The sequence below is a fragment of the Pongo abelii genome, chromosome 15, assembly GCF_028885655.2.
Source record: "Pongo abelii isolate AG06213 chromosome 15, NHGRI_mPonAbe1-v2.0_pri, whole genome shotgun sequence".
In the NCBI taxonomy this organism is placed as follows: domain Eukaryota; kingdom Metazoa; phylum Chordata; class Mammalia; order Primates; family Hominidae; genus Pongo; species Pongo abelii.
The window spans coordinates 68607908-68626933 of NC_072000.2; the positions used below are offsets into that span (position 1 = coordinate 68607908).

The 19026-nt window shown below is 43.8% G+C and overlaps 1 protein-coding gene across 3 annotated transcripts in view; it reads left to right on the top strand.

Annotated features, from left to right (window-relative positions):
- MTHFD1 (methylenetetrahydrofolate dehydrogenase, cyclohydrolase and formyltetrahydrofolate synthetase 1) overlaps positions 1-17310 on the top strand; it is a 71401-nt gene extending 54091 nt beyond the window's left edge. The window contains 7 exon segments of one of the 3 annotated variants that reach the window (NM_001132611.1): positions 1900-1941; positions 5418-5518; positions 6647-6824; positions 11074-11181; positions 12042-12194; positions 15535-15628; positions 17064-17309. In NM_001132611.1, the coding sequence (NP_001126083.1) occupies positions 1900-1941; positions 5418-5518; positions 6647-6824; positions 11074-11181; positions 12042-12194; positions 15535-15624 (672 nt within the window). In that variant the 3' untranslated portion in view covers positions 15625-15628; positions 17064-17309. 3 annotated transcript variants of the gene reach the window in all.
- The last annotated feature ends 1716 nt before the right edge of the window (positions 17311-19026 follow it).

Genomic DNA, 19026 nt, shown 5'->3' on the forward strand with positions numbered 1-19026 from the left:
AGGCCTCCCTCGCCTACAGGATAAAAATCAAATTTCTTTTGGTTGGGGTTTGTCCTAATGTAGCAGTTCTCTGTTTTGGCCTCAGAATCTTTTTACACTCTTGACAGTTATTGAGGACCTAAAAGAGCTTTTGTTCATGTGGGTTATAGCTATTGATACTTAGCATATTAGAAATTAAAACTGAGTTACATGTTAACATAAAGAACTTTGTAAACATGAAAATGCACTATCTTTTCCCAGCAAAATTTAGGCATTGTACATTTTTCAGATCTTCTCTGGGTCTGGCTTAATTGAAGACAGCAGGTGATCTGTTGTGACATCACATGTCTCATACCTTTGGAAAAGTCCATTATATGCTCAATGAGAGAATGATAATGAGAGTAAAAGGGCCATAAGATGTTACAGAATCTTATGGAAATAGTTTTGACTTCATGGACCCCTTCAAAGGATTAGGTCCCCAGAGCACACTGGGAATGCTGCCATAACAACCCCAGCACCCCTACCCAGTCTTAGTTATCCCTGAGTGCCAAAGGCACTCCCAACCCAGCACACCCCTTTCTGCTAGTAGCGCAGGATAGATACCCTTTTTTTTTTCCCAGTCACAACTAACATTCCTCTCTCTTTTTTTTTTTTTTTTTTTTTTTTTTTTTGTGAGACGGAGTCTCGCTCTATCGCCCAGGCTGGAGTGCAGTGGCACGATCTCGGCTCACTGCAAGCTGCGCCTCCCAGGTTCGCACCATTCTCCTGCCTCAGCCTCCCGAGTAGCTGAGACTACAGGCGTCCGCCACCACGCCCAGCTAATTTTTTCGTATCTTTAGTAGAGACAGGGTTTCACCGTGTTAGCCAGGATGGTCTCGATCTCCTGACCTCGTGATCCGCCCGCCTTGGCCTCCCAAAGTGCTGGGATTACAAGTGTGAGCCACCATGCCCGGCCAACATTCCTCTCTCTTACACCCCTCACGCACCCTCACACCTCCTTTCCTTGCATCCTCCTGACCTCACAGTCAGGATAATGTCCCATAATGCTGTGCATGGAGGGGAACATTTGCACATATGGCTCTGTCAAGAGAGTAGGCCTCCTGCTCCCATTAGCTTGCTGACGGGAAGCTACCTGTAAGGTCATTGCTTCTTGCTCTGCCTCCACACAGTCCCTTCTGGAGTTGGAGCACATAGTCTCACTGCAATGGGAGAGGGCAGAGCTTCTTAATCACTATCCACTGCCCATGGCGGGGCCCATGAAATGGACACCTTCACCCACTTGCTCATTTCTGTGGATGCAACAGGGCTGAGCCATGGCATAGATCAAGACCGGGGGCTGGGGGGTGGGGTGAGGAGGCACCAGACACCTCCATCCTTTAGATATACGCTATAAAAGAGAAAGAAAATCCTTCTGTATTGTTTTCCCTCTTGTTTGTATTAACCCTGCACCACGGTTCAGCTCCACCAATGCTAGGTTGGCACTGTGGACCAGCTCATGAAACCATGGCAGGGCTCATCACAGGCTCTATTGACAGACATCCCAGGATGACTTCCGCAGGCCCGACCACTTCCTCCTTCCCCACACTCCCCTTGACTTCCAACCCCACTGCTATGGCCTTCACTTGATGAGTCACTGCACCTGCCTAGGGTACACCCCTTTCCACCTCGCCTGCCATCGATCTGGTCCTCACCTCCTTAATTCAGGTCATAGAGGTCTTCCACGCTGCTCAAAGTAGTCAATTTTGTTCTGTGCTGTGTGATTGGTCACATACCCTAAGTCCTTAGGGCAGGAAATAATCTTATACTACTGTACAGCCTGCAAGCATTGCAGCATCTTGCCTTTAACACATGACAAGCACCCATTTAAAGCTAGGAGATTTAAATAGGAAACGCCTCTGACTCTGTTTCTTTTCCTTCCAGGTCACTGCTGGACTGCCTCTTCCCAAGGCTTACATAGAGGAGGTAACCTGAGTTATTTCTCATCACGTGTCCTAGAAAGCACCACAGCTTGAATCAGCATTTCTCCACCTGGCCCATGTGGAAATGAATGGGTTATTGCTGTGACCCAGGGTGCAGGGTGCCAAAAGGCCTGCAGTGTGCTGAGGAGTTATATTAAATGAGTAGATAGGGAAGATACACCTCACAAAACAGAATTGTCCCACATAGGGTGTCAGTAAGCCACTGCCCTAGACCAGTGGTTGATTCTCAACAGCTGATTTTGACCCCGGGAACATTTGGCAATGTCTAGAGACTTTTTTTTTATTATTACAACTGGAGGTGGGGAGTGCTACTGGAATCTAGTGGGTAGAAACCAGGGATGCTGGCTAAACATCCTTTAATGCACAGGACAGCCCCTACAACATTATCCAGCTCAAATGTCAGGAGTGTGAGGCTGAGAAACCCTGTCCTAGACTAATAGCAGTTCCCTTCCATTGTCTTCCCTGCATTGGCTGGGTAAGTTCCAAATGCCATTCAGATCAGAAGCAAGTAGAGACCTTTTTTGAAATGGCTTCTTCTCTGCAGATTTAAATCCATATTAACGGGCCAAGATATATGGTCAGGATTCTGGTTGTTTTTCTAGACAAAGCTTCCTGGATATTTATAGCATCAAACAGGAGGCTAGAGAACAACTGTGAGCTCAAATCTTTTCATATTTATGTCATTTACCATCAAAGAAACATCTCTAAAGCCAGTTTGGGGTGGTTACAGGAGAGACAGGCCATCAGATAAAGTGGCAAGGTCACCTGCTGTCACTGCTAATTCAATTTTTCTGCCTTTTTGGAAGGCCTTTAAATTATCAAGCAATACAGAGTCACTGTTCAGGCCCCAAATGAAGTATTTCAAAACTGGCTAGAAAAAATTGCTGGTACCTTGAGTCTGCCTGTCTTCTGAGTTATGGTTTGCCTTTTATGGTCATTTGTCTGATTCACGCGTAGGAGGAGAATTCACAGTTCTGGCCCTCCTGCCACCCCACAGCCTTTCCTGTGTCTAATTACAGTGACTGCCCCTAGCTGGCCCAGCTGGTGTCTTCATTTAAGAAATTCTACTTACTTAAAACTGTTCTTGATCAGCCTTACATATTAATTGGTTTTCATGTGACTAGAGGTAAAGAATTAGCAGTGTTCTTTAGAAGCTCAAATAAATCATAATCTCAGTTTTCAATTATTAAAGGAAAAAAGCATAAATCACATTTACAATGAACCTAGTTGTTTTCCACCTTTTATCCTACCCATTTCTGCTTTTTTGGGATCCACAAACATTACTGCTGGGTTTTGCTCATGATTCAGTATATGTATTTTTATAGAAGACTCTTTTATTTTTAAAATACTTAATGTATTGTTAAGCCTACAATAGTAATATACCCTTTGTAAAAAATAATAATTAAACATTATAAGAATATAATATATGTGAGCTGAGTCCCCTTAACAGTTCGGTGCATATTTCTCAACATTTAAAAATTTTTCATGAATTATACACATGTATTTTTGTGTTTGTCCTAAAATGGAATAATTAAGCTCTCCATGGTTTTGCACCTTTAGTACATCTTGGACAGGTTCCATCTTAACATAGATGGGTCTCACTTTCATAACATCTGCAATGATAAATATTTATTGAGTGTATATATCATAATTCATTGGCCCAGTCCCCCTTGGAGGAGGTTTATGTTTATAATTTTCCAATGCTACAAGCAGGGCTGCAGTAAACATACTGAAAGATACATTTCCTTAATTGCTTCCCTTTAGTTTGTAGTACTTGGTTTTTGGTGGGTTTTTTTGTTTTGTTTTGTTTTGAGATGGAGTCTGGCTCTATCACCCAGGCTGGAGTGCAGTGGTGCGATCTCGGCTCACTGCAAGCTCCGCCTCCCGGGTTCACACCATTCTCCTGCCTCAGCCTCCCAAGAAGCTGGGACTACAGGCACCCGCCACCATGTCTGGCTAAATTTTTTATATTTTTAGTAGAGATGGGGTTTCACCATGTTAGCCAGGATGGTCTCGATCTCCTGACCTCATGATCCACATGCCTCGGCCTCCCAAAGTGCTAGGATTACCGGCGTAAGCCACCACGCCCAGCTGGTTTTTGGGGTTTTTTTTTACAGACAGGGTCTCACTCTGTCACCAAGGCTGGAGTGCAGAGGCGTGATCATAGCTGCAGCCTCTAACTCTTGGGCTCAAGCAGTCTCCCTGCTTCAACCTCCCAACTAGCTGGAAGAACAGGAACACGCCACCACACCAGGCTAATTTTTTAATTTTTTGTAGAGACGGAGTCTCCCTATGTTGCCCAGGCAGGCTGCTGTCGAACTCCTAGGTGAAAGTGATCCTCCGATCTCAGCCTCCCAAAGTACTGGGATTACAGGTGTGAGCTACCACATCCAGCTCAGTTCTTTTTTTTTTTTTTTTTTTTTTGAGACAGAGTCTTGCTCTGTCACCAGGCTGGAGTGCAGTGGTGCAATCTCAACTCACTGCAACCTCATCCTCCGGGGTTCAAGTGATTCTCCTCCCTCAGCCTCCCAAGCAGCTGGGACTACAGGTTCCTGCCACCACACCTAGCTAACTTTTGTATTTTTAATAGATACGGAGTTTCACCATGTTGGCCAGTATAGTCTCAATCTCTTGACCTTGTGATCCACCTGCCTCGGCCCCCCAAAGTGCTGGGATGACAGGAGTGAGCCACCAGGCCTGGCCCTTTTTTTTTTTTTTTTAAATTCTCAGTTGTAGAGATGGGGTCTTGTTATGTTTCCTAGGCTTGTCTCAAACTCCTGGGCTCAAGTGGATTCTCCTGCCTTGGCCTCCCAAAGTCCTGGGATTACAAGTGTGAGCCACTGGGCCCAGCCACTGGCCTGATTCCTAAAGATAGTATTTATCTTATTTCTTGCCCTTGTTCACGGTCGAGTTCATTAAAACCTTTGAAAACATCACTGCTTACTTCATATTTCCTGGCAGTATTTACGGCAGCCATATAACGAATACCTCTTCTGTGCCAGCCACTATGTTGTTAGGCTCTGTCTTCTGATGGAAGGGTCTGTGCTGTGCCGAGTAGAGTCAATTTGTATTATCATAACCCTATGAATACATAAAATCTATAAACACAATTGGTAAATATAATTTGGATAAGGGTAACTAATTCCTTTCAAACAGCAAATAAGCTATAATGATGTGGCATAATGACAGCAAATATACCAGCTCTTTTTTTCTTGAAGGCTGGGAAACAAGCAGAGCTCTACTCTAGTGTCATAGGCTGGAGTGAAAGCTGCAGTTCTCCATAGCATCCACTCACCACACTGGAAAAAATGCACCAAGGGACCTTCTCTCTTCTATCTTGGCCTCCTTGTCCTGACAGTGAGTGGCTGCTGGCTCAAGGAGGTTGTTTGCCTTTGAAGAAGAACCTGCAGTGGTTTTCAACTCTCTGATCTCATAGGCCTTTCACTGTTGTTTTTACAGAACCTGGAGCTGGTTGAAAAAGGCTTCAGTAACTTGAAGAAACAAATTGAAAATGCCAGAATGTTTGGAATTCCAGTAGTAGTGGCCGTGAATGCATTCAAGTAAGTGTAGAGTGTAAGAGAAAAGGATGAATGTGGAAAATCTCCTGGAGCTGATTGTACAGCACTGCTTTTAGCTTTATTTTGTTTTTCAGTTACTGCTGTTGGTTATAGCCTGTGGTTTCAGCCTGCACTGTGACAGGCATTGCATACGTTACAGTGGGCTCACCACCTCACCCACTGAGGGTCCCAAAGTCAGATTCAGCTCCTATGGGCCCTTTTCCTTTCCACTGGGGGAAGTAACACACAAGCCTGAAGTCCAATGTTCCTTTTTCATCTTTAGAGGCCTTTTATGTGAACAGAAGGTCATAGGCCTATAGTGTTCCGTTATTTTACTAGATCTGGTGGGATGTTGTCTTGACAAAGAATTGGGCATATTACGCTGGAAGGGGTCATGCAAGAACTTGTGTGGGTTGTTTAGGTATTGCATTGGTGGTCAGGGTTTTGTTATAATGGCCTCACCATAGTAGAATGGGAAGCAAAACTCTTTTTTTTTTTTTTTTTTTGAGACGAAGTCTGTCTCTGTTGCCTCGGCTGGAGTGCAGTGGCACGATCTTCACTCACTGCAAGCTCTGCCTCCCGGGTTCATGCCATTCTTCTGCCTTAGCCTCCCTAGTAGCTGGGACTACAGGTGCCTGCCACCATGCCCAGCTAATTTTTTGTATTTTTAGTAGAGACGGGGTTTCACCATGTTAGCCAGGATGGTCTCCATCTCCTGACCTCGTGATTCTCTCACCTCGGCCTCCCAAAGTGGTGGGATTACAGGTGTGAGCCACCGCGCCCAGCCAGCAAAATTCTTAAAAGCTAGTGTTTACTGATTCCTTGTGGAGTGCTGGGAATTTTCCAAGTACTTTACATGGATTTACCATCTGAGTCTCATAACGTCCCAATGAAGTAAGTGCTGTGATTATTCCCATATTACCCGGGTGGAAACTGAGGCACATAAAGATTAGGTAACTGGCCAAAGTCACCAGCTAGTGAGTTTCGGAGCTGAGATTCAAACCAGGCCAAATTTCTTGGTTAGTGTTCGTTTATCAGTGGGTAATTCACATGAGGTTTAATGGCAAAAAGAAGACAATTCTGTCTCTCCAGCCATTTTCCATGCTTTGATATGAAGTGCTTCCTTTATAGGACGGATACAGAGGCTGAGCTGGACCTCATCAGCCGCCTTTCCAGAGAACATGGGGCTTTTGATGCCGTGAAGTGCACTCACTGGGCAGAAGGGGGCAACGGTGCCTTAGCCCTGGCTCAGGCCGTCCAGAGAGCAGCACAAGCACCCAGCAGCTTCCAGCTCCTTTATGACCTCAAGGTGGGTGATTTGCTGTCTGCAAAAAAAGAAAAAAGACGAAAAGGGCACAGTGAAGTTTCTGTGTGGCTACTTCTATTACAGCCCCATGCTTCGCAGCTTCAGCCTTGTGGTTTGATTCCCACGTAGGTGACTTACACAACCACAGCCTGGACTCCCAGCTGTAGACAGCCTTCTTTTTATTTTTGAGATGGAGTCTTGCTCTTTTGCCCAGACTAGAGTGCAGAGGCATGATCTCGGCTCACTGCAACCTCTGCCTCCTGGGTTCAAGTGATTCTCCTGCCTCAGCTTCCCGAGTAGCTGGGATTACAGGCATCCACCACCGTGCCCAGCTAATTTTTTTATTTTTTTAGTAGAGACGGGGTTTCACCATCTTGGCCAGGCTGGTCTCGAACTCCTGACCTTGTGATCCACCTGCCTTGGCCTCCCAAAGTGCTGGAATTACAAGCGTGAGCCACTGCGTCCGCCCAGACAGCCTTCTTATAAGCATATGCCACTGCTCACTTACAGAGGGGATTTAAGCAGGAATACCCCAGGGTGGAGGGGGAACCGTTGCTCATATCCTAACTTTGCAAAGGGTCAAAGTACAGGTGGCAGAAGAGAAGGTTACATATAGACCAAATATGTAATTCACTGTAGCCTTTAACACAAGGCACCAACCATGTAGCAGATTGGTAAGGGGCTGCATCGAACTTACAAAATTTTTCTGATGGCTTTTCAGTAATAGGGGAAAGAAGTGTGCCCCCACGCTCACTTCCCAGTAAGGTGCTGCCTCAAGTTCAGGGCCCTCCCATGCAAAACCAAAGTACTCCAGGAAGCTTCATCATTTTTTCCATCACTAAGCAAATTAAATTACACCTGGTCTAAGTAGAGCCCTGCTTACTCTATGATACAATAAAGTTAGTTCAGGAAAAGGTTGTTCTTATTATAGGGTTGTGTTTTGTTTTCATTTATCTGTCCAATGTATTTCAGGATGTGATCTGACATTAAGTAGTATGGAAACAACAACTGGAAACTTTGTTAGGAATATGAGATATAAGCTGTAGTTAATTTTTCCTATTCTTTAGGCTAATTGGCTTGATTTTTTTGTTTGTTTTTTGTTTTAAGACAGGGTCTTGCTCTGTTGCTCAGGCTGGAGTGCAGTGGTACAATCATGGCACACTACAGCCTCAACCTCCTGGGCCCAAGTGGTCCTCCCACCTCAGCCTCCTGAGTAGGTGGGACCACAGACATGTACTACCAAGCCTGGCTAATTTGTTTTATTGGCTGGGCATAGTGGCTCACCCCTGTAATCCCAGCACTTTGGGAGGCCAAGGCAGGTGGATCACCTAAGATCAAGAGTTGGAGACCAGCCTGGCCGACATGGTGAAACCCCATCTCTACTAAAAATACAAAAAATTAGCTGGGTGTGGTGGCAGGCGCCTGTAATCCCAGCTACTTGGAAGGCTGAGGCAGGAGAATCACTTGAACCCGGGAGGCAGAGGTTGCAATGAGCTGAGATCGCGCCACTGCACTCTAGCCTGGGCAACAAGTGTGAAACTTTGTCTCAAAAAAAAAAATTTTGTTTTATTTTATTTTATTTTTCTTGTAGTGACTGGGTCTCCCTATATTGCTCAGGCTGGTCTTGAACTCCTGGGCTCAAGTGATCCTCCTGCCTCAGCCTCCCAAAGTGCTGGGATTATAGGCATGAGCCAATGTGCCTGGCCTGGCTTGGTTTTTAATAGATAATCATAGACTTTCAAAAACAGCCATAAAAAAGCAGAAGGAATAAACTTGTTACTCTTGAGTTTTAGTGTTCTCTTATTTCTCTTTGCCCCTTGCAGATATAATACAATTACAGTTAATTAACATTGACATTGACATTCTCCTGTTGAGCTTTGATTTTATAGACAAGTTTTAAAATCTGTTCAGCAATCATCCTTTTAGGAAAATGCCATAAACACAAATTTGCACACAAATGCAAAGCATTTATAGGCAACCTCTCCAGGCTCCAATGCATAGCACCCAAGGCTGGAAGCCCAGTCCTTGAAAACCAGCAGGAGACCTGAAAGAGCAGGGACATATGGACTTTAGAACCCATTTCTACTTGCAACTTTGATCCATTCTGGCAAACAGGAGGCTGCCACTTTTTGTCTTACTCAGCGTCTGCTAGTCTTAAATCACCCTTCAACCAAAGTGCTTTTGCTTCAGAAGTTCTAAATGTGCCTTGGCATTTATAGAGCTCCAGTTATGAGATGCATATGAAAATAATCTGTTTCATCTTTATAAAGTCCTTATTGAATATTCACTTTATTCATGCCCATTATATAAAGCCCCTTCATAAATTATCATTGTTTAGTTCAAAAGGGAATTTTTGTTTTTATAGATAGATTATCACTCCTTTTAAAAACAAAACTTGGCTGGGCGCCGTGGTCACGCCTGTAATCCCAGCACTCTGGGAGGCTGAGGTGGGTGGATCACCTAAGGTCAGGAGTTCGAGACCAGCCTGACCAAGATGGTGAAACTCCGTCTCTACTAAAAATATAAAATTAGCCAAGTGTGGTGGCGCGTGCCTGTGATCCCAGCTACTTGGGAGACTGAGGCAGGAGACTCTCTTGAACCCGGGAAGCGGAGGTTGCAGTGAGCTGAGATGACGCCATTGCACTCCAGCCTGGGCAACAAGTGCAAAACTCTGTCTCAAATAAATAAATAAATAAAAACTTGCCTAACATTTTCTTTTAGCTTTAGTTGCTATAAAGACAGATATATTGCCTAATTTTTGTAATTTGCTCATCCAAATTACCCATGAGTAGCTTTGCTTCTCATTTCCTTTAGGCAACCTCTCCGTATGCTGTTCTCTTTGAATCTTAATGCCCTGAATTAGTCTACACAGCATTTAAGAAGCCAGCTCCACTTCTCTGAAGGCTTTGCCCCGGAGGAAACAGCCCATGGGACTGAGGCCCTCACCAGTTAGACCATTGGTCTCTGTCCACTGCACTGTTTGCCTCAGGTGCCACAGAAAGTGGACATGCCCAATGCATGTTGATCATGTAAATCACTGGGTTGTTTTTTCTAATACCTAGGTGATTTTGATTTTATGACTACTTCCTAATTCCTGGTGTTTGCACTTAATCAATTGTGTTAAGGGTAGCATCTGCCTCTCATATACAGACTGGGAGTTATGTAGATGGCCATTGGTTGTCTTATTTCATAAACAGTGTCCCCAGGTCTGGTTTGACAGGACTGATCTCCAGTATTAGAACATCTACTTTTTAATTTTTATTATTATTTAAAAAAATTTTTTTTTTAAATTATACTTTAAGTTTTAGAGTACATGTGCACAATTTGCAGGTTAGTTACATATGTATACATGTGCCATGCTGGTGTGCTGCACCCATTAACTCAAAGAGACAGAGTGTTGCTATGTTGCCCAGGCTGGTTTCAAACTCCTGGGCTCAAGTGATCCTCCTGCCTTGGCCTCCTCCCAAAGTGCTGGGATTACAGGGATGAGCCACCATACCCAGCCTGAACATCTACTTTTTATTTATGAAGAAATAATTATTCTTGGGTAGTCAGCAACACTGTTTATGATGTACTTAGCGAGAGATTTTAAATATGTACTTATGTAAGTACATATTTAAAACCTTAATATATATTAATATGTGTATCTATATCTATATATATAATATATGTATGTGTGTATATGTATATCTGCATATATAGATATAAAAACTTTACCTCTGTGGGACATTTTCACTTATAAAATCTGAGGCTTGATATTAAAACAAAGTGTTCCTGGCTGGGTGCAGTGGCTCACACCTGTAATCCCAGCACTTTGGGAGGCCAAGGCTGGCAGATCACCTGAGGTTGGGAGTTCAAGACCAGCCTGACCAACACGGAGAAACTCCGTCTCTACTAAAAATACAAAATTAGCCGGGCTTGGTTGCGCGTGCCTATAATCCCAGCTACTCGGGAGGCTGAGGCAGGAGAATCGCTTGAACCTAGGAGGCAGGGGTTGCAGTGAACTGAGATTGCGCCATTGCACTCCAGCCTGGCAACAGAGCAAAACTCCGTCTCAAAAAAAAAAAGAAAAAAAGAAAAAAAAAAGAAAGTGTTATTAACTCAATCAACCTCAAACTATTTGCTTATATATATGTATATAAAAACCATCTTCTGCCCCTTTTAGGGACTCTGACCTAGAATGTGGCTATGTCCTGGTTAAATGTCCTCACATGTGTCCAGTCATGGTGTCCCCATCTCTCTTGTGCATTAGCTCCCAGTTGAGGATAAAATCAGGATCATTGCACAGAAGATCTATGGAGCAGATGACATTGAATTACTTCCCGAAGCTCAACACAAAGCTGAAGTCTACACGAAGCAGGTAGATGTTTGGTTAGTTTGTCCTTTCAACTCTTTGCAAAGCAGGACTTGGAGTCACAATCTCTGGGTCCTCCCAGTCCTTCCAAGTACCCGTTGCTTCACTTCTCTGGGTGGCAGCCTTCTCTCCTCTGAAATACTGGGTTTGGATTAGGCAGCACAGTCCCTGGTTCTTTATTTACCCATAGGCGGTGTATGAATGTGTAGAAATCCATGAGGCAATACAGAATGTCTTACCAAAATATTGAGAACGTCTCCAGTTTTTGTTTTTTTGAGATAGGGTCTGGCTCCATTGCCCAGGCTAGAGTGCAGTGGCACAATTTCAGCTCACTGCAGCCTCTGACTCCTAGGCTCAAGTGATCCTCCCACCTCAGCCTCCTGAGTAGCTGGGCCTACAGGCACGCACCACCACACCTGGCTAATTTTTGTGTTTTTTGTAGAGATGGGGTTTTGCCATGTTGCCCGGGCTGGTCTTGAACTCTCCTGGGCTCAAGCAGTCCACCCATCTCAGTCTCCCAAAGTGCTGGAATTTATAGGCATGAGCCACTGCACCTGACCCTCTCCAATTTTATTCTCATATCTACTCCAAACTGTTATTTTAAATTGGTTTTATGTTATTTCCATAGATGGAAATAAAATATTCACTTGTGGACTACAGTTGTGAGTACCTAACTCCCTCACCCAACAGTTCTTTTTTTTTTTTGGCATAATAAATAAGCTGGAGGACAGCAAGATAGAGATGTATATAAAAGGAGTTGGATGTTTCAAATAAATTGAAGAATCCATGTAATCACAGGGCCCAGATGGTCATTGCTGGGTTGTCATCTTTTCATTTGTCCTCCCTCTCTTCCCTTCTTTCCCCAGGGCTTTGGGAATCTCCCCATCTGCATGGCTAAAACACACTTGTCTTTGTCTCACAACCCAGAGCAAAAAGGTGTCCCTACAGGCTTCATTCTGCCCATTCGCGACATCCGCGCCAGCGTTGGGGCTGGTTTTCTGTACCCCTTAGTAGGAACGGTAAGTGCGTGCTGTAAGGGAGTAGTGGGCGCATCTGCGCTTCTTGTCTGAAGTGTGTTGCCGAAACCATCAAGCAAATGCCAAGTGAGCAGAGTTCACTGCCCGGAAGAAAATTGGAATCGGGCCTATTATGATTGCTGTGGATCATAAGCTATAAAGCAGGAGCTATATAGCTCTTGCTGTGGACCATCTTGGTGTCAAATCAAGAATGATGCCAGGACTACTCATACTGAATAAAAAATTCTGTTTCCCAGGGGCAGTATGCTCTTCACTGAATCTAGGATGAGCCCAGTTGATAGGCTGGGGTAGTGCTAACATAATCACAGTTAATGTTTATTGGGAGCCTTATATAGATTAACTCAGTCCCCCCACAGCCCTAGGAGGTAGGGACAGAGGTTTTACTGACAGGCCTAGAACTTATGTCTGAAATTCGGGGGGTTCATTATTTTTAAGTAAGGAATTTCCCCATTAAATGCAGATGGACCCTTGAGATATGAAAGGTGAGGTTGCTTATTTACGCTTCAAGGTGAACAGGGTGTCCAATGCTTTCTTATCTTACAGATTTTATGCATATTCAAGGAAGAATATTGCCAGTTGGGAAGCAGAGGGGAGGGATGCTTAAGGACATAATCATAGTTTGGGCTGTCATTGTTCCAAGGTTAACTTGGATCCTGAATCTAGGTTTATCCCCTAAATCTGCCCTGTATCCTGCATCTACAGATTGTACTGCCATGCAATACAGGATTGAAATATTAAACTAAACCAACACACATGGAAAAGAAACCAACATACATCCTTTTGGATTTATGTCATTCTTTCAGTATAGTAAGAAAGTGGTAGGAGGTGGCATTATAGAGTTGAAAACGTAGGACATTAGAGCTGAATTCATTTTCACCTCTTCAGATCTTGGCCTTGGGCAAATTATGAAAGGTGAGAGCCCTGCTGCCCTCAGCTCACACTGTAGGGCAACATCATCACATCACAGTGGTGCTTAGCACAAATGCCTGCATCTCACTGCCTCCTTAGCTCTCTAGAGAGCAGAAGGCTTAGCCTTGCTATGATGTACATCAGTCTCCAGGATTTGTAGAAATCCCTTTTGGTAGGAATGTTCCACCATTTTTACCCAGCACCTTGAATAGTGCAGAAATATGTGTTGTTCTTTTTGGAGAAATTGTCAGCAGGTACCAGCTGAAAGTGGGGTAGCTGTACTCTTTCTTGTCACTTTTGATCTTCACATGAAGAGAAGGGTAACAGTAGAGGTGAAAGCAAATCTGGAAGCAGTCACGCCAGTGAGAGTCAGGCTATAAGGTGGAGAGAGACACAGCCTGTCGAACTCAAGACCTTCTCATTTAGAACAAAGTATGTGTCAGAGGCCTTCAACTTTAAGTTGGACCAAGACGTTTCCACACATGATCAAATGGTTTAATCACTATTCTAACACCTTCCAGTTGCCGTTGGGGCCTTAACGAGACTCAGATTATTTGAATATTTTCTATATTAATTCAAAGTGTGATGGCTTATTGTCAGAACTTTATATCTAGGTTCATACATGTGTGTACACATAATATTTTCTTTTTTTGTATTTTTTTCTGATTATCAGTGACCAGTGTTTAGGAGGGAAAATCCTCTTGGGGAACGAGTGAAAATATAAAAAATCCTACTCATCACTGTCTGGGGAACCATCTTTAGGGTTCTCTGCTGACATGTACATGCCCGTCTATAACAATGGGCATGTGTCTTTTATCTTTATAATGTCATCTTCCGGTTTTTCTGCTGTGTCTAAGGACCCATCCTTTCCTTTCTCCTACTTGTCTCACACCTAGCACGTCCTTACCTCTTACACAATATGAGAATATAAACCAGCTGTCAGATCCCTATAATGTGTTTTGGGGAATATTGACTGGTACTCAGAAGTCAGTCAGAATGAGGTTTTCTAAAGTATTGATGATGTTTTGTGTTACAGAAGATGACTCATTCTTTTCTAATAACCTTTTTATAGTTAAGTTTTAGAAGTAACCTAAGCTGTTTTCCTGTCTAGATTTAATTTGGAACTTGTGTGTATTCATTATATAGGACATTGTTACAGATAAAAATATACGGAGTTTTCACTTGCAAGCCATACATATTTGCATCTAAGTAGAAATTTGTCAAAGCCGAGTCTTTAGAAAAGTAGTGAGTACAAATATAATTTGTAAGCATTACAAGTTTAGTTTTAGAAGGCCGTTTTGGGCCAGTAAGAATGGTGATTATAAAACCATCTAGATTATGTACAAAAGTGTCTTGGCCCAAGTTAAAGGATACTAACTCCTACCATCGTGTTGCTGAAGCAAAAATCACATGGGCAGCTCAGCTAGCAAGACTGAACGAAACAAAATTTAAAAGCAGACAAGCCCTGCACCTCCTTTTGGTCTTGCAAAGCGTGAGCTGAGGAGGCGAGTGAGCAACTCCTCTGCTCCCCAGCACTCATTCTTGTAAGGTGAAGGTGGAAACACCTGCTACTGCTTGTGACCACATGGAAGATGATAGTGAAGGCTGGCGTTTGGTTTGCAGAAGGACATGAGGAATCAGTTTCTTTTCTTTTCCTTTGTTTTTGAGATGGAGTCTCACTCTGTCACCCAGGCTGGAGTGCAGTGGCACGATATCGGCTCACTGCAACCTCCACCTCCCAGGTTCAAGCGATTCTCCTGCCTCAGCCTCCCAAGTAGCTGGGATTACAAGCACACGCCACCATGCCCAGCTGATTTTTGTATTTTTAGTAGAGACGGGGTTTCACCATGTTGGTCAGGCTGGTCTCAAATTCCTGACCTCAGGTGATCCACCTGCCTTGGCCTCCCAGAGTGCTGGGATTATAGGCATGAGCCACCACGCCCGGCAGGGATCAGTTTCTAAGTCTGAGTTTTTTAACAGGATCGGTGACTTGATTTTTAATATGTAACAAGAAGAGTACCCACTTTATTGACAACTATAAAATAATGTTCTATCTTTATGCCTTGGGCTTTCTTTCTGAAGGAAAAGTGAAAGTAAAGATGACTTTACGTTTATTTTAAACATGGCCTCGCTCTGTCGCCCAGGCAATGGGATGATCATGGCTCACTGTGGCCTCAATCTCCTAGCCTCAAGCGATCCTCCTGCCTTAGCATCCCAAGTAGCTGGAACTACAGGCACATGCCATCATACCCAGCTAATTTTTTATTTCCTGTAGAGATGGGGGTCTCACTATGTTGCCCAGGGTGGTTTAGAACTCCTGGCCTCAAGTCATCCTCCCACCTCAGCCTGGGATTATAGGCGTGAGCCACTGTGCCCAGCATTAGTTTATTTGTAATGCTTTTTTACATCCTAGATGAGCACAATGCCTGGACTCCCCACCCGGCCCTGTTTTTATGATATTGATTTGGACCCTGAAACACAACAGGTGAATGGATTATTCTAAACAGGTAAGTTGTTACTGGGTAAGAATTTGGCTTTTTTCCTCATATAGCTTATTTATGAATTATAGGGCTCAAACTGACGCTATAAAAATTCACATTCTAATGCTTTCAAAACATTTCTTTTCAGACTTCCCTGAGGGGAGAGGGGATAGGAATGAGAGCTGGCAATAACCAATGAATTGAAATATTTATATTTCAACACATTTTTGGAAGAAGCGCAGCATGGCTTGTCACAGGTTGACAGTGTAGGGGAGAAAACTGCTGTCCAATAAACTACAGGAGAGGTTAGACTCCCTCTGCTGAAGCCCCAGGAGGCTTGGGGTTCAGAGTTGATGACACATTGCAGGTCAGGAACAGCTGACAGTCTGTATACTCTGAATAGGTAGTTAGAAGGCAAGAGTTAGCAAATGTCTTAGGAAGTATAATAGAAAAGAGAAGGAAACAGGACCAATCTGGCAGTTCCTAGGGCCTTAGGTGAAAGGGCCCCGAGTACCGACTGCAATGAGTGACATTGCATTGTTTGATATTTTTGAAATTTCAACAGGACGTGTCTCTCCTTAGGCAGACCCTTGGGGCTGAAGCAGCAAGTTGCAGTGTGCACTTATATCCCTAGACACTTCCTGTTGAAATTGCAAAAATATCAAACATGAAAATCCTAACATCTTTCTCCAGAGAAGAAAAAAGTGGCTTGCCTATGAAAAAAATGAGAAGGAGACTTAACACCCGTCTTACTGGAAATAAGAAGCTTTTAGACAATGGAGGAGTGTCCTGTAAGGTCACAGGGAAGATGACTTTCAACATGTGCTCACACCTAGCCGAATCTATCTGGATATTTTCAGACGTGCAAGGGTTTGCCACCCCACATCTCTTCCTAAGAAGTTATTTAGCAATGTACTTAGCAAAATGAGGAATTAACCAAGAAAAAAGGAAGACGTGAGTTTTGGGAAACTGAACCCTCATTTGGACATTAGCGAAGGGGCATTCTGACAACCATGCAAATGACCTGAAGTTACAAATCCTGTGTGGAACAGGTTGGGGGAGCACCTGAGAAAAACTAGAAAAAGCTAGAAAAGACAAAGATATCAAAGGGTCATAGTACAAAACAAAAGCTCTTGCATTATTTGAGAAAGTTAAGGTCCAAGTAGAAGCAAACTATAGTTTGATGCTAGAACACTATTCTTTGAGAGGGTATGTGTGATACTTGAAATGCAGTCATGGCTCACGGCTTGGTCTGGTCTTGAACAGTATTCACATAGTACTATGGAAATACCATGCATCATTTTCAAGTCCATTTATGGACACGCCCTAGAAGAGCTGGTGGCGGGAAAGGTTGTAAATGTTAACAGCTTTGGCAATGTGAGTGGGTAATGGTGCAGTATGGAAGGAACAGGAAACATTTCAGTGCTTAGAGAAAACATTTATTTATTGTTTTTCCTTCCAGATCATCATCCATCTTCAAGAAGCTACCTTGAAAGTCTGGCCAGTGTCTATTCAGGCCCACTGGGAGTTAGGAAGTATAAGTAAGCCAAGAGAAGTCAGCCCCTGCCCAGAAGATCTGAAACTAATAGTAGGAGTTTCCCCAGAAGTCATTTTCAGCCTTAATTCTCATCATGTATAAATTAACATAAATCATGCACGTCTGTTTACTTTAGTGACGCTCCACAGAATAAAAGGAAATAATTTTGCCATCTTGGTGTTGCAATATGAATTACAGCCTTAACAAACTGTGCCACAGGTCTCTGCCATCCTTTGTGAGCTCATTTGTCAGGCAGACCCTTGGGCTGAAGATGCAAGTTGCAGTGTGCCCTTTATGATACTGTTGTGTTTAGAGGGAAATGTATACATGCTTGTGTATTTCTGAAAGGACACATAATTCAGGGGACCTCCTGAGAGGGTTGGGTTGGAAGTTGATGACTTACCTTTTAATCTTATACCTTTCTATATTGTTGAATTTTGTTTTTCTACCCTGAGGAAGTATTGCTTATACAAGTTTTTGCCTGAACTTCCTTGGAATTCCCATTTCTGTCACAGCTTTAGCACTGTCTATGTTTAGAGTCCTCAAGAAGGATGGTCATACGGCATTAGCCTTAGGTGAGCCTCTATTCTGTTGGTGCAGCAGGTATTCATTGAGTTTCTTCTAAATGCCTGGGCTCCACCCTTCCCTACAGACTTTTTATTTTTATTTTTATTTTTTTGTGACAGTGTCTCTGTTGCCCAGGCTGGAGTGCAGTGGCGCGATCTCAGCTCACTGCAACCTCCGTCTCCTGGGTTCAAGCGATTCTCCTGCCTCAGCCTCCCAAGTAGCTGGGATTATAGGCATGAGCCACCATGCCTGGCCCAGACTTTCTTTTTCCTAAAACATTAGGTTGGTAAAAACCACAATTACTTTTGCACCAACCTAATATTTTTTTTCCTCCACTTCTGGCTGGGTGTGGAGGTGGCTCATGCCTGTAATCCCAGCACTTTGGGAGGCCGAGGTGGGTGGATCACTTGAGGTCTGGAGTTCAAGACCAGCTTGGCCAACATGGTAAAACCCTGTTTCTACCAAAAATACAAAAATTAGCTGGGTGTGGTGGCAGGCACCTATAATCCCAGGTACTTGGGAGGCTGAGGCACGAGAATTGCTTGAACCCAGGAGGCAGAGGCTGCAGTGAGCCAGGATCATGCTGCTGCACTCCAGCCTGGGAGACAGAGCTAGACTCTGTCTAAAAAAATAAATAAAATATTTTTCCTTCTCTTCTTGTTCTTTATCTTCTATCTCTGTTCTTCCTCTCCCATTTGTTTCCTTCCCTTTTTCCCCTTGTCTTCCTCCATTGGATCCTTCCAGAGGATGCTGCATCCCACTGGCGCCAGTGCTAAACACTGCTGATGTTGGCAAAGCAGTATTTTTCCCAGTGACCTTGGTTTTATTATTTTTAATTCCCTAGGTCCACATCAATGTTGTAATACAGTCAATTTTACAGTCCACAGAAATGATAGTGGTGCCTTGAGAGGCATATGGCAAAGGGGTCACAATGCAGAGCCCCAGCTCTATGGCAGAGAGCCTCACCCACCTCCCTGCCTCCACATCCTCACCATGGAAATAGGAGCACTGTTGGTACCTACCTCGTGAGGGCGGTTCTGGAATTACTCAAACACATCATCTAAGATGCTTTGTACAGGGCCTGGCACATTGTAAGCACTTGTCAGTTCCTGTTGCAAAGCATCCTCCAGGCCCTGTTTGCAGAGTTAATTGCTTCTGGTACTTTTTTTTTTCCTTTTTTTTTTTTTTTTTTTTTGGCGGGGGGGCGGGGGGGACAAGAGTCGTGCTCTATTGCCCAGGCTGCAGTGTAGTGATCTGATCTCAGCTCACTGCAACCTCTGCCTCCCGGGTTCAAGCGATTCTCCCGCCTCAGCCTCCCGAG